The sequence below is a fragment of the Carica papaya genome, chromosome 7 (assembly GCF_054855325.1).
Source record: "Carica papaya isolate Zhongbai chromosome 7, ASM5485532v1, whole genome shotgun sequence".
Classification (NCBI taxonomy): domain Eukaryota; kingdom Viridiplantae; phylum Streptophyta; class Magnoliopsida; order Brassicales; family Caricaceae; genus Carica; species Carica papaya.
Genome location: NC_142315.1, coordinates 6,600,301 through 6,616,555, shown reverse-complemented (window position 1 = coordinate 6,616,555; position 16,255 = coordinate 6,600,301). Strand labels below are relative to the sequence as shown.

The 16,255-nt window shown below is 33.8% G+C and overlaps 1 protein-coding gene and 2 long non-coding RNA genes across 6 annotated transcripts in view; 1 reads left to right on the top strand and 2 right to left on the bottom strand.

Annotated features, from left to right (window-relative positions):
* Positions 1 to 618: 618 nt before the first annotated feature.
* Positions 619 to 1,589, bottom strand: TINY2 (Integrase-type DNA-binding superfamily protein). The gene has a single exon (XM_022051988.2). The coding sequence runs from the start codon at positions 1,424 to 1,426 to the stop codon at positions 839 to 841; it is 588 nt and encodes a 195-aa protein (XP_021907680.1). The 5' UTR covers positions 1,427 to 1,589; the 3' UTR covers positions 619 to 838.
* A 4,972-nt stretch (positions 1,590 to 6,561) lies between these two features.
* LOC110822001 (uncharacterized) lies at positions 6,562 to 13,513 on the top strand. 4 transcript variants are annotated; one of them, XR_015813492.1, is made up of 3 exons: positions 6,562 to 6,687; positions 7,090 to 7,322; positions 13,067 to 13,513. It is a non-coding gene; the product is annotated as an uncharacterized LOC110822001 (long non-coding RNA). The 4 variants fall into 4 exon arrangements; XR_002541186.2 differs by having other exon boundaries at positions 6,596 to 6,850; XR_002541185.2 differs by having other exon boundaries at positions 6,597 to 6,815.
* Positions 13,514 to 14,754: 1,241 nt separating this feature from the next.
* LOC110822009 (uncharacterized) overlaps positions 14,755 to 16,255 on the bottom strand; it is a 35,282-nt gene continuing 33,781 nt past the window's right edge. Inside the window, exons 7-8 of the long non-coding RNA XR_015813708.1 lie at positions 15,965 to 16,025; positions 14,755 to 15,049 (exon numbers count right to left, since the gene is read on the bottom strand). This is a non-coding gene — a long non-coding RNA (uncharacterized LOC110822009). The remainder of the gene's footprint in view (positions 15,050 to 15,964; positions 16,026 to 16,255) is intronic.

The window sequence follows — 16,255 nt, the reverse complement described above, 5'->3', positions numbered from 1 at the left end:
CTTTTTGTCCATCCAAAACAAATGGGAAAAATGTGCTACAATACTTGTATATATGGTCAAACTCTCACTTTTCAACATCTATAATTTCTCTCATTTCTTTCTGGGTATGTCTAAAAAGAACTTCTGTGGTAGGAATAACAGCACGGTGGGAGGAAGACTGGCCTCTTTGTTGCTGTCATATATATATATAAATATTTTCCTAATCTCTATTTCTGATTTTTGTCCTTATATTTTCTACTTATGCTATTAATGTTTATTTATATTAATAAAAGTAATTAGGGAATTACTGAGCTTGGGTAAAGTGGAGATTCCTTTTCTCATTTTCTTCTCTTCAATTTTTAATCAGCAAGCAAAAAAAAAAAAAAAAAAAAAATCTTTCTCATTCTCGTTTAATTCGGAGTGAAACCGGTGATCCACTTCATTCCCAACAAGAATTATATTTTAGGTTCCCGTCGAGTTCGATATAAAATCGTCATCTTTGTTTTTAGTTTTAATAATAATGTATTTCAAAAAAGCAGAGAATTAAATTTTAGTTTGGTTTCCATGAGGAAGGGACAAAAGAAGGAGTGTAAAAGAGAGAGAGAGAGAATAATTAATGGGTTTGCCAACAAACTCAAATAAGACTGTACAATTAACAGATTGATTGAACTTTGAGGGTCACAAATTAAACCATATTCACACAAACACACACCACCAAAATCCAGATTAACAAACAGTTTTAATTAGCAGCCCCTTTAATTTAAAACTAAAAAAGGGCATTTGCTTAATTAAAACACCCCGAAAGACCAAAAAGCTTACACTCTTCAAAAGAACAAAAACCCACAAGACAAAAATAGCACTAGTAGTCCCATAACAAACCTTGATAATCACTGCCTATATACCCACAATCCTCCAACCACGGCGACTCAAACAACACGAACTCCTCGTAATTCGCCCCCAAACTCGGCAACTCCACGATCTCGCTCAGCTCATCGGGTTCCGTGATGTCCATGGCAGAGACGAGGGACGAGAGAGAAGTTGAGGATGAGAGTGTGGTGGGAGTAGGGGAATGGAAGTTGTCCATCTGCGCCGCCTTGGCAGCAGCTGCCTGAACGTCACGAGGGGCGAGGGAGACGGGCCTGGGCAGCGAACTGGCCAGGTCAGGGAAGTTGAGAATAGCGGAGTTGCCTTTGATGCTCAGAGCCGCAACATCGTGAGCCCGCGCTGCCATCTCCGGCGTGGAGAAAGTACCGAGCCAAATGCGGGATTTCTTGCGGGGCTCGCGGATTTCAGACACCCACTTTCCCCAGTTCCTCATCCGCACCCCTCGATACACCGGGTGCTTGCTCGAGTCTCTCATCCGCTTTGTCTTCTTGGGTTGTGGAGAAGATGAATTGGAGGTGGCCGTATCAGTCTCTGAAGGAAGATTGTGATGAGGGAAAGACATAGTTTAAGTGTATGACTTATGTTAATTCAATGAACATGACATATATATATATACACACGCACGCATATATTCACAGAGGAGTCTTGTACAGATGAATTGGAGTGAGAATGAGAGAGTGAGAGTGAAAATTCTATGATGATTTTTGTCACAATAATTTCCAAATGACTCGAAAGGCACTTATAAAGCCCTAAGAAGATAAAAACGGTAGTGGGACCCACTATAAAATTATAATTTTTTATTTTTATTCAAACATTAATTATTTACCATTTTCACCCATCAAAACACTGTTAATTTATCCCTCACCTTCTTCTTCTTCTTCTTCTTCTTCTTGCTCCACACATACGTCCAATTAAAATCATTAATTTTATCCCATTTGTACAATATTTATTTATTTATTTTTTTATTTTTTTATGTCACTCACATGGCATTTAATTAATTTCCCGTTTGGTACTTACATGACCCATATATATATATTTATATATATATATATAGGCATATGTATATATTATTTTTGTAGAGTAGAGTAGAGTAGAGAGATTGAGATCTGTCGAATTATTTTTGAGGTCATTATAAAAGTTACAAATTTTCCAATATCTAACCTGTTTTGCAAACTTGAGGCCCTTCTTCCTCTGGTCCCGGACTTGGAACCATCAAATATCATAACCCTTCTAGTCAATATTCACCAATGTGCAGCTGCTTCTCTCTACTTCTTTCACAATATATACTAACTTAGTTTTTGTGTAAATTTTATTTTTTTATAAATTTAAATGAAAGCTGCACCTTAATTCCAGGTTAATATATTTCAAATATAAATACATAGAAAATTATTTGATAATTTTACAAAAATAAAATAAGTTTCCTTGTTTAATTATTCGACCCTTTTTAATTAAATTCATACGAATCAAGAAAATAATAACATAGTACTAATTAAATAAAATTAAATTGATGAGTTTTAAAAAAAAGTCATATGATTGAAATTTTATGTCTCCGGTCATCAATCATGTTTGTACCCGGTGAAAACTAGCTTATCTATCAATTATGTCTAATTTTTATTTGATTTGTACGTGCGAGTGATATTTAAACTTTATATGCAAAATTTAGAGTCGAGTTTTCTTTGGTACGTTAGATAATTTTATTTTCTAAATTTATATATATTATGCTTAAAACTATGTAAAGTAATTAACAACAAAGAGAATGATAGCAAAAACACTTTGTGGGTAATGAGATGATTATATCTTATGTTATGTTGTAAGTTTTAAAAATATTATTAAAATAATTATTTAGTAAAAAAGCACTTTTTAATAAAAAGTTATTTGATATTTTCTATAAAAAAAATAAAATAAAATAAAAAGCTGTGTATTTCTTAGCATGTCCTTAGATGCTTGAATGAAATGTGTTGCTACAAGAAAAATTGAGCATATTATTAACACACTCTCAACCTTTTAGCTCATTCTTTTGTTTCTCTTACATGCTAGCCTTTGTGCCTTTGATGTTCTAAGCTTTTCATAAACATCTTCTTTTTTTTTTTTTTTTTTTAACTCTTGAATTAGTTTCAATTTTATACTCAACCACCTTAAAAACATTCGGGTGTGAAATTTTTTCTTTTTGCCTACATACAACAATAAGACAAATGTCTTTTTAGTCTTAATATTGTGTTTGACCAATCTCTTTCCCATCATAATGACTATAAACTTTTATATTATAAACAAGTTGTTTTTATATCGTCACCTATGTTAAATTTATATGAGCTATTTTCTTATTTAAATTCAAATTTAACTCACTGTTACTCTCTGTTTTAAAAGTTTTATCTATCGTTCATTGACTTTTTATTGCACGTGAACACTCTTACGCTTCTGTTCATATAGTCTAATTTAGTGTTGATTATTATTATTTTTTATCATAAGTTGTATAGACAACTCGTAAGTGTCTGTATAATATTATCCTATTACTCGCCTTAAGTATTTCTTTTACACTTAATAAGCCTTTTTAGTTCACATGTTCGCCCACTCATGACATTCGTAAGGCTTTAAAGTAAGTTCATAATTGTCTTAAGGGTATTTTAAGCCAAGGTTTATTCTTCTGTTACTAATTTTCCCACCATATCTTCAATGTTTCTTTAAAACTGATTTAGGATGGGAATCGAGAGTATCATTACAGTGCTATGAAATATGCTACTTTCTTGGTAAGTCTTAAATAACAAAATATATATATATATATATATATATTATGACTTGAAGTTTTATTTAAGGTAAATGCAAAGCTATTGCCAAAATAATAGTTAAAGTTGTTGTAGATTAAATTTATTCTTTCTGTAATTGGTTTTTCCTTCTTTCGGCCTCTTATATTATGTGTGGTATTATTGGTGTCATCTATCTCAATTTTAATTCGATTCTTGACACTCATATAAAGTATATTAAGCTCAACTACCATTTTATTTATGAATGAATTGCTATAATAAACTTTTCATTCATTTTTTTTCTAGTGGTTATCAAATTAGAGACATATATATTAAGCTAGTTTTGTAATATCCGAAATTAATTTTAAAAATTAAAATTAATGTATAAAAGTATAAATTTTTAATTTATAAATTTTTATTTAACATAAAATTAGAAAAAAAATCGGTGGAGAATGAAATTAAAAATAATTTTAGGAGAAAGTGGTGAAAATTTAGGTTCAGATGTTATTTTTGAAAAAAAAAAAATCAAAAATTGAGAGTCAAAACGTAATTTAAAAAAAATATGTCATGTAGGACCGTCCAGTCAACAATCTTGACAAATAAGAGCACGTCGCGTGGCAAGACACGTTAACTCGGTACCATGCGAGAGACCACGCTGGAAATTCGCATGCCTGCTATCGGACCGTGCGAATTTGTTCCTGCGCACATGGACGGTCCATATCCGTTCCCTCCTCAGACACGATCGAACTGTCGCGATTAAACGCGATGAACAGTTCAAATTCGTTTTCTCTTTAAACTCGATTGTATGATTTAGATCAAATTGCAATGGACGGTCCAGATTCATTTTTTCTTTAAACGCGATCGGACGGTCAAGATCAAACGTGACGAACGGTCCAGATTAAAAAAAAACCGGATATATATACCTCACTTCATACCGAACTCTAACACTAGCCACCAGTCCCCCCCACTGGAGATGAAGAATCAATCGCCGGAGAAGAGAGCCGACCACCGCCGGCCGCCGCGCCGGAACCACCTACGGGCCGCCAAAAAAGGTAAAAAAAAACTTCATTCGTTCGAAATTTGGTTTTGAACACCCCCATAACCAAATCGGAGCGAAAGGACCAGCGGATGAGTTGGAAACCACAGATAAAGCCCGGTGGTGCCGCCGCAGAAAAAACTAAAAACCGCCTCCGATGAACCCCTTCCCAATTTCTATTTCGTGCGATTTTTTTACCATCGTAATCACCATTCTATTTTCTATAGTTGACTGAAGAAAAATGTTTAACTGCGAAGGTGAGCCGGCAAAACTGCCGCATTAGAAAATCCCAATGCCGGTAATTTTTTGTTTTTCGATTTTTTTCAACCAACCGAGTCTTCTTAACGTGTTTAATTACAGTAATGAGTATAAAATTAGCCAAAAAGGCCAGTCCGAGGCAAATTTCCACCGGGACAGCGGTGCCATCGCCGGAATTCTAAAATTGGTCGGAAAAGATTTTTAACACCGATTTTGAATTTTTTTGGATATTTCTAAGTATTTAAAGTGTGTTTTAATCTCCAAAAAAAAATTAGAAAATTCGAGGACCACCAATAGGGGTAACTGAAAGTTTAGCATTTTGGACACCGATTCGGATAAGAATCCCTCAATTTATTCTCTGTTATGGAATTAAAGTTTAAATATAAATAATACAATATTTTACATAATTTAGAAAATCTCGATAATTAATTACAGGTTACTAATAGAGGCAGAACTGGTTATTTATTATTGTTTGTCATGTTTTAGCTGATTGGTTGATTTTACAATTTTAAAAGCATGATAATATACTAGAATTAGTAAGATGATTTGGTTGTGTTTCCTTAATGCATGTATTGCTTGTTTTGCGTGATTTACAGTTAAACAATGAAACTGAAGATTAAATGTAAACGAGAATCGCTTAGTTAAGTGAATGAATAAATGGTAGCATTACTGGATATTTTAAGAGATGATTGACAGACTGGGTATATAGGGAACCCCATCATGAACGTTGCCTCATACCGGATGGAGTATGGAGACGGTCCGTTTCACCCTCATACCAGATGGAGTATTGAGGGATGATATTTTTGGCGCTCATACCGGACGAGGTATGAGGACGGCCGGTTAGTTAAAAATATTAAATAATGGTTCACGCATAGTATGACATCCTTATGGATACTAGTAAGCAGATAAAAGGAAAAAATTGTTATTCTTACTTACTTGAACATGAGATTAGAAATCTCGCTACGGTAAGTATGTATTTTAAATCGTTTTGTGAGGAACGTGAACCTTAACTTAATTATTTCGCTTCCACATTCAATTTATAATTTACCTCATTTTAAGTTCCGGGTCGTTATACGTTTCGTTGATCAATTGCTTAATCTCCAAGACAAAATTCAACTATGACAAGCACCATCCATAAGCTTGTTAGAGCATTCAATGGTAATAAACACCCAAGTAGAAACCATTCAGAAAAAAAGTTCGTGGTAACATTGTTCTATTTTATATTTTGATCATGTTTACCAACTCTGCCACTAAACTTCATAAATATGTACTAGAATTATGAATAAAAATAATCTAAAAAATTCTCTAACTCTAAAAAAAATTAAACTACTTCATTACGAATATCATATCAGAGTTCACAAATGCTTGAACTCAACATGTGCTCTTCAATTAGAAAATTAGGTCAATTTATATATAATATACACGACTCTTCATCTCCCAACTTAATATAACCCTACATTAAATTGATTTAGATAGATTGAAAATGTGAAAGTAATTATCAGTCAGAAGATCTATACAAAATTTTGTTGGGCAATTGATTTGGTACAAATAATCTGGTAGGAGTTGTATTAATCTCAACATAATCCATATACAGAGATGAGATGAGTCACACCCTTAGTTAGTCCCAATCATAACGATGGTGTCCCACTCGCACCCACGCCATGGACCGCGGCTCGACAAGTCCCCTAACCCACCCCAGATTTATTCATTTGGCTCCTCTTAATTTACACTCAGAATTAAATGCCAAGTAACAACATCGAAGTTGAAGATGGGTTGATCGGATGACGCCACGTAGTTCAAATGAAACTTAATTCTCCATCCTCCAAACTTTTCTTTCTCTAGTGAAACTCAGAATTAAGATCGACCAATATTAATTTTCTAATTAATTCATATGTTTACTTGGAACAAAATGAAATATGGTACTGTTACTGTAGAGTTTATTTGGAAATTTCAGGTTCTATTTGCTATATACATGAAAATAATTTTAATTAATTCTTGTGTTGAATGTGTTTATGCACGTATTTATTTATGTTATATAAAAATTGTACATGTAAAATAATCAAACTACAAAGAAATTTTTTTAAAATTTCACGTTTCTTCACTCTCTGAGTATTCACCTGCTCCTCTTTCTTTTGAAGTTTTGTGCTTTATTTTGTTTTTTGTTTTTGTTTTTCATGTTGTGAATCATGGAAGTATTAATCGAGTCTTGATCGAGGTTGACACCAGAGGCGGCAATAGGGAAACAGTCGTCGACGACGAAGACGTAGACGGCGTTGTGGCTGTAGACAACGTGCAGGGTGGTTTAGACGGCATTATGGTCTCATCAGGCGGTTCCTTGCCATTTGGATTAAAGGGTGCTGCTCCTTCTTCAAACCCTCCTGCCACCGTAGCCAGAACATTTAGGGAATACAAGAATCTAACTGCAGGTAAGGCATTTATGATCAAAAGATTGTTTTTTGAATGTTCATGTTTATTAGAATTTTGAGGATTAAATTATATAATGGAATTAATTTTTGGGTAAGAAAAATTAATTTGGACCCTAAAGGAGAAATAAAGAAATTAGAGGTTTAAGAAGGAGTTGAGGAAATTGAAACAATAGTGAATGTAGAAGGGGCTATGAATAGTGAAGAGGTGCTTTTATTTTTTGCTTTATAATTTTCTATATGCAGCTTGTTTGGGTTATTTTTCTTTCTTGATTGATACACATATGCATACACCTACAAATATATAGAGCCTGGATGACCGACTAAAATGGTTGCAGATTTTTCTCAATCTCTCTATTTCTCCACCACCTCTCTTTCTCTGTCATGAAGACAATCTAAGTTCTTTCAAGTTCTTCGTTCTCCACCGTCATTCTCGATCCTTCATCTTTTAGTCTCTTAAGTTGTAATTAGTTTTAACAACGCCTCTTAACTTGTAATTTAAACATGTTTTCTAAATTCTTTACATATCTCTGTCGAAATTGTTTTGGTGAAAATATCTGCTAATTGCCACTTACTGCTCATGAACTCCAGCTGAATTTCACCTTGTTGTACAAGATTTCTGATGAATTGATGTCATAGGTCAATGGACTTCATTCTGCTGTGAAGGACTAGATTCTTGGTCATAGCAATGGTACACGTGTTGTTGCAGGAAATAATTATTGGATAGCCTTCTTTCTATTGCAAGTTGGACAAAATTCTTCTAAGTCATACTGCTTCATATTCTGCATCAGTTGCTATGATGCATACCACTTCTGCTGATGAAAGGGCTATTGTCTTCGGTTTCTTCGATGACCACAAAATTATTTTGGAGTCCATACAAAATAAATATCCAGACATACTTTTTCAACCATCAATGGATCCTGCCTGATCACTATCAGTGTAGCTAACTAGATTGTTTTTTTTTTTTTTCTTTTTTTTTGCCATTGCGGATCTTACTCGGCTCTTACATGAATCTTGAAGTTAAATTGACGGCATAGACTAGATCTTGTCTAGTGTTTGTTAATGAACCACTTAGGCTACAATATAATTTTGCATCTGCACTTGGTGCACCGTCATTGGTTGCAGCTATGTATTTGTCTCTAGAGGAGTTGATATCGGGTTGCAATTACCAATGTGTAGTTTCTGCAACAAATCTCCGAGATACTTTTCTTGGAAAATCCATATTTTTCCTTTGGCTTATTGTACTTGGATCCCAAGAAAATACTTCATCATTCCCAAGTCTGTCTTCTCGTACTCATGCATTATGGCCTTCTTAAATTCTTTTACCATCTTAAGATTTGTTCTTGTGTAGGTTAAATCTTCAACGTCTAAGCAGACAATTAGAAAAGCGTGCATGCCTTCTTTATTTACTCAAAGAATGGCTCACCTTGACTTCTCTTAAAGCCTTTATGCAAGAAATAACAATCTATTTTACTATTTCAGACCATGGTGCTTGTTTTAAACCATATAATACTTTCTTGAGCTAGTAAACCTTTTGCTCTTGGCCTTTTACCATATACCTTCTGGTTTGTTTCACATACATTAAGAAATGCTAATTTGACATCGAATTGACAGACATGTAGCTTGAGCTGGGCCATTAAGGCGAGAACTGTTTTGATTGTCTCCGTGCATGCGACTGGGTGCAAATGTTTCATTGGGATTAACTTCAGGCTCTTTGGAATAGCCATTTGTAATTAATCAGCCTTGTGTTTCTGAATTATGCCCTCTTCTTTATGTTTTGTCTTGTGATCCACTTTAAGTCGATGACTTCTTTATTTTTTGGTAGATCTATCAGCTTTAAAGTATCATTCTTCTCAATTCTTGCGATCTCTCATCTATTGTGTTCGACCAAATTTTTTCTTTCGCTTCCTCTTCATGATTATGAGGTTTTCATGTGAAGAAAGCAACATCAGAAGTTTCATAAATTCCTTGGGGTCCCCTTGGGTGCTAGATTCAAGGATGGATAATCTTAGGAACCGGTGGTTAACTTGTTTGTAAGAAAACTGGCGGGGTGAAGGAGAAATTTTCTATCTAAAGGCGGGAGACTAACTTTAATTAAGAGGACTTTTGCCAACCTCTTCATTTATTCCCTTTCCACCTTAATGATCCCTGTAAGTATTGCTAGGAGGTTGGAAGCCATCCAGTGCCGGTTTCTTTGGGGTGACGAAGTTGGAAATAGAAAATACTATTTAGTCAAGTGGGATGATGTCAAAAAGCCATTTAAATAGGGAGGATTAGGCATCAGGTCCCTGGTGGAAATGAACAAGGCTCTCCAACCAAAATGGCCATGGAAATTTCTCAAAGAGGAGAGCTGTCTCTGGAGGAGGTTTGTTCAGATGCGGTGGGGTAACATTGAGGTTTGTAATGATGGGAGAAGGATAGAAAGCCTCACGGTCTGGGACTTTGGAAGAACATTCTGTTCCAGTGGCCCCGATTCAGGGACTGTATTCGCTTGGATCTAGGCAGAGGTGACAGGATTAAATTTTGGTATGATGAGTTGATTGAAGGAGAAAGTCTCAACAACAGATTCCCAAAACTTTTTGCAATAGCACAATCTAGAAATATGGTTATTGAAGAGGCCTATAGAGAAATTAATGGCAATTTTGAGTGGATGATCAATGTCACAAAAAACTTAAATGATTGGGAGTCAGCGAGTATTTAGATCTTCTTCAGATTTGGCTGCTCAACAGATTACCTCTGTTAAGGATCAGATGAAATGGAAATTGGAAAAGGATGGTGTTTTTTTCGGTCAGATCCTATTATAAACACATTATGAGGGAAGAGTTTAGCAGAAGGCATAGCTTCCCTGTCCTTTAGATTTGGAAAACCTGGGTACCCCCAAGAATCGTCTTCTTTGGATGGGAAGCTTGCAGAGAATGTATACTAACTATTGATAAGCTGAAATCTAGAGGACAGATGTTGGTCAACAGATGTTGTTTACGCATGAACGCTGAGGAAACTTGTAAATATTTGCTGCTGTGGTGCCCTGTGGCCTGCGAGCTATGGATCATGATATATGGTTTGATGGGGGTTAACTGGGTTATTGCGGGATCTGTTATTGTTGAGGTGTGGGCTTATGAAGGACTTGATAGGAAAAGAAATACTGTAAAGATGATTCCATTGACTGTATTTTAGATTCTTTGGAAGGAAAAAAACTGTAGAGCGTTTGAGGGTAAAGAAATTGACCTGTATAGGTTAAGGGACAAATGGCTCTACTATTTTGATTTTATTTTGTTAGTTCATAACATTATTAGAGATGTGGATTTTGGGTTTTTTATTAACATTTTAACACACTTGTAAATCTTTTATATATAGGTGGTATCCCCTTTTGATACATTGTTAATATACTACTCACACTTTTTATTTCAAAAAAAAAAAAAAATTTCATAAATTTCTCTCAAGAAACGTACCCTTCTAGGTGGCATTTCAAAGTCTGAATAGATTTCTTCTGATGGTGTAGGGCTCAAACCTGGATTGATTGAAGCTGTTGCTAGGAAATTTATAATAGGTCGTTGTTGTAGAGAACTCTTTTTCTAGTTTCAACATATGAACTCATCGAAGATAACCTCTCAAGAGATTATGAATTCTTTCGTCTTTGGATTTACTAGAGACTATCTTCTGAATTTTCTCTATGTTGTGAAGGAATTTGAGAATAGGCAATCATCCAAAGACTTTTAGAAAATTTACCCGGAGTTTTCATCCATACCATATGTTTTAAGAGTCTTGCTTTGAACTGCTTTTTTTCGGTGGCCGATTGAGAACATAGGCAACAGTATCAACGCTTCACTTCAGAAATTGCTTTGCAGTCCTTTGCTCTTTCGAGGATGTTTCAAGCCAGTTCGACAATCGGACGGTTTCCTTTTTGCAACTCTATTTTATTATGGACTGTATGCGTGTGAAGTTCCCTTTTCATCCCTTCTTTAGAATGATAGTTCTAGAACTTCATAGAATTTAACTTGCTACGCCAATGAGTCCTCCAAATTTTCAAATGGTACCTCTTTCCTTTCCTCTTTGGTTTAAACTGAAGAAATTTAGAAAATGCTTCTGATATTTGCTTCAACGGATAAATCCATATCATCTTGGTACAATCACCAATGATTATTGTCGTTTAGTGATGGTGTTGCTATAGGACCACAAGTTTCTGGATGCACTAGCTGTAGTTGAATTTTAGCCCTCCAGGATGTTTTTGGAAATAGGTAATAAATGCATCCTTCACAAATTTCTTTTTTTCTTTGATCTTAGGCAACCTAATAACCTTATTTTTATCCTTCAACAGTTTCAGGCCTTTGTAATTCATGTGCCTACAGCATAAATGCCATAAATATGATTCATCATGTACATGACTTTGGAATGCACATTTTTCATTTAATGGCAAGTAGAAAAGGAATGTCTTATTACAATTCATTGCCACTTTTGCCATTATCATGCTTGTATTCTTATCTATGATTTTGTAGTTACCATTGTTTGTCCAATGCTTAATAAATTCTATGCTAGATCAGGAACAAGATAAATGTCAAGAATCAGTGTAGAGTTACCTCTCTTTCTGTTGATTCTGATGATGCCTTTCCCAGCTATCTTGTGCTTTTCCCCATCACCAAGCTTGACTTTAGATTTGAATGATTCATCCAGCTATATGAACACCTCCTTGCTCTCTGTCATATGATTGCTGCATCCACTGTCCAATTACCAGATGTCATTGTCTTCCTGTCGTGCTTTCATGCAGGAAAACATTATTTCTTGTTGTTGATCTTCGTTCTCTTCTGAATAACTTGCATTGTTTTGTTGCTCATTTTTGAATTAACAACTTACATAGGAGTATTTAATTTTTCTTAAACCTCTATATATATGCGCATATATCGTGAGAGGACATTAAATCAATTACTAGTTTACCTTTGATCTCCTTTTAACCCATTGGTACGAAAAAGTATAGATTTGGTGCTAGCATTTTCCTCAAAATTATGGAAGATATATCTCCAAGTGCATGTTTCAATGAAGTTTGGATACGTAAATATATGCATTTATCAACTCATATATTGCACTAATGTGTTGTTTGTCTATTTTTTGAAAATTGAGCTTGGTGCGGTTTCTGATTCTTGGATTTTCCACCTTTATCTTTTCTCAATGCTAATATCACTCACACATATTTTCATTATGAACTCCGTTCGACGGATGAATTAAATACATTATAATTTGAGGCTTGTACTTTTGGATACTAGGTCTTCTGTATTGAGTTAAAATATGCAGTCCTAATAAATTTCTGGAGCATTCTGTTTGTTATCCATGTCTTTGTTCATGTATGAAAGATAATTGAGACCTCTTATATGTTGAATAATGCTAAAAATTTGTCCTAGATTATTTTTCTTTCACTTGTGTCGGAAAGGGTCTTGTAGTACTGAAGTAGGCATTGCATAGCAGTATGTATGCTGCATATTAGGCATGATCTTGATTAGTGAATGTTGGAGGCTTAGGATGAGCCGTTATGAGCTCCTCTTTCTTTACTTATTCACCATCTTTAGATAATTGAAAAGAAAGCGGTAAGCGGAGTAGCATACGGGGATATAATAAATGAGCTTACATCAAGCTTGTGATTCATGGTCGCATTAAATTAGTAGGATTAGTGAACTTATACAGGGATATAGCCTGTGATCTTTAGACATAATAAATAAACTCAAAAATATTTATGTAATCAATTTTATATATTTTTACAGGTGAAGATGGTCAATCACTAAGAACTAGAGTGTTAGCAAACTCTAATCAAACCATGTAGACAGTTCTTCATGATGAACATCATACCGAGAATCAACAATTTTTTGGTTTGGCAATTGAACAAGAGCAAGAAGTGGCTACCAATACAGGTTAGTAAATTTTAACAAGACTTCCTATTTGTTGGTGCTTATTTGAAGGGTCTACAAGATAAGGTTAGATATCGACCCTCACAGAGTGGATCATTGTTAGCTTTTTAGCTAGACCACCCGGATGTTGTAACTGAACTTGTACGAAGTATAACAAATGTTCGAAACTTGAACACATGAGCTATTGGAGATTCGAGAGCGTGAACATTATCCAGAGCCGACTATCAATTAGTAGGCAATGTATATATGAATTTTCAGTCTAGTCATGATGCAAATGCAAAGAATTCATAAATTTCTCGGTTATTTGCTGGATCTATAGATTCATTATAGAGATCTTATTGCAAAAAGGGGACAAAGAAATTGGATGGATGTTATTTACTCACAAGTCTATCAAAGAATTAGTACAATTGGTATGATTTCTGAAAACTATTTTGGATGGATGTTATTTACTCACAAGTCTATCAAAGAATTAGTACAATTGAAATGTAAAGCTTTTTACATGACATTTACTTGGAGTGGAAGACAATTTGCAACGAGTTTATTTCCTACACAAACAAATTGGACCATTCAAAGTGTAAAGCTTTTTGTATTTTAATGAGACATCATTAATATGGATGTCAGACAAAAACTAAGCTGGCCTGCTAGGTACTGGAAACCTACATGTCTGTGTATATATATACACACACACATTATCTTTCATAATAAAACAAAAACACGTATTACGATTATTTTGTTATGGAAACTGTTTTTTTTTTTTAAAAAAAATTTATAACGTTTGTATATAAATATACGAATAGTTGTTTAAAAACAAAATAATATTAAATAAATGACAATAGATATTATTTAATTTGACCGGTTATTTTATAGGCTTAAATTGATAAAAAAAAAATTATACACAATTTATCATTTATATGTTAAGAAACTTTTTCACGTTTGAATAGGTTTCCCAAGTTGGAATTTACTATCTCCAATTATAATAAGATCTCAAACAATAAATTAAAAGATTAAGTTGATATAAAACGAGACAGTTGATTATTTAAATTCTACTATAGTCATTTTATATATAAGCTTAATGACTGAGGCACGATACAAACATGTGTCTGTATTTATTTGTAACCTATAATTATCTCCTTAAGAAGCTGACAAAAGAAATGCATACAACTCAGTTGTTTAAATCTCCCCTTAGTCATAGATTTGTCATTTGTCAAGAGGGCAAACAACTTTTGTTTTCCTTTTCAGTGTTTCTTTTATTTTTATTTTCGGATAAATCAATCTTTAACTTACACCATTAAATTCAACTGTAAGTGCAAGGAGATTCTGTCAGTTTTGGAAAGCATCTCTTTGTTGCTAATACTTGGTAAACATTCACAGTTTTATTATACATTTTAGTAATTTTTTTGATGTTATCCAACTATATATGATAGTTATAGGGCATACCAACTTTATACATACCAAACCCATATCAAAATAGGTGTATTCTAACTATTTTTTCTCCAACAGTAAACTTGCTCAGCAGTAATATAAGTATAAAGTATTGGAAGCAATGGATGAATAGAGACATCTATACAGTACATGCATGTTGATCTATATGTACATCAAGTTGTCTGTATTCTCTTCCGTTTATAAACCCTTTTCACCTGAACAAGTGCACTACAAAACTAAATTAATAACACAAAGTCTCTGCTGATGAGACTCGCCAAAATTATACAACAAGAAACTTCCACGCCGAGACCAACCTCTTTTCACCCTCCAAAAATCCAAAGATGAAGCTCTGGCACATGTATTGCTCGTACACTTCGTGAATCAACTCATTAATTACACGCCCTTCTCCAGTGAGACCTGAATGCCAGATCTATATGTGTATATACATCTTCTTTTCCAGAATAAAAAGAGCACTAAGCGGTTAATTCACATGCAATACATGTGCAATCATGTTTTGTAGATTTGAATCTATAACTACATATTTCAACCCATACGTGCGGGATTTAACCTGAAATCTCTGAGACTACAACAAGAATCATCAATGTAGCAAGTGGGTCCTCTTCATTTTTTCTTTTTTGATATCACCATTCAGTATATGCAACTAACAGACTTTTATGTACCATTCATATGAGGTCATGTGCATAATGCTCGTCATCCATGTTATATAGGTATATATACATATAATATAAACATATACTACGAATTTGTCCAAGTTTTGATATCTGAAGTGCTAGTAATTCCTCAATCCGTAAGCCAATCTCATTTTTAAGAATCGATAATTTTCTGCATTACCTATGTATATAATATTGTCATTAGAACCTTATACATAAATACATATAAATGTCTGATTATACATAATTTGGAGAAGTTGCCACTTATAAAAATTTTCTGAGACTTACATGGAGTAACCATTTCCTGTCTTGCAGTCAAAGATAATCTAACATTGTGTTGACAACACAAAATTTGTTGTCTAGATTAGTGTCAACTATTTCGTAAGAGTTGTACAAGGTAGCAATCACCATACATATGTTTTATTTTTCTTATTGTTTTCGAGAGGGTCACCATTTATATGGTTATTTATCATATATAGCTAACAGAGTATTAAAAAGATTTGGCCAACATAAATAACTGTATCAATTTTATGTTCTATTTCAATCAAAGTCAGATGTCTCTTAGGTTTTGCAATGAAAAGAAAGAAGTAGCAGCCACATCATGTCCAATAAATGTATAGACAAGAGAAGAAAAATTTATCACAATTTATAGAAGTAATACCTTGTCATTATGAAAAAGGATTGAAGAATATCAATCTGGATTCAAAAAATATTGATGGGAGCTGTAAAGGAATAATTATAAGAATCATAAAAATAATTACTAACTGAGAAATTATAAAAATCACAAAATAATTATTGACAGAACAATTATAGAAATTACAAAATATTCTAATTACCAAGTTAGTCTTATTTGTTGTAAATGATCATAGTATTTTGCCTAAATTAGTGTGTAGTTTCTTCCACATTAGGTTCATGTGTAGATTATATGTAACCTTTCTCTGTTATATCTTTG

What these genes read in the sequence shown, in the direction of transcription:
- TINY2 (XM_022051988.2), bottom strand. Translation starts at nt 1,426, where the DNA reads ATGTCTTTCCCTCATCACAATCTTCCTTCAGAGACTGATACGGCCACC.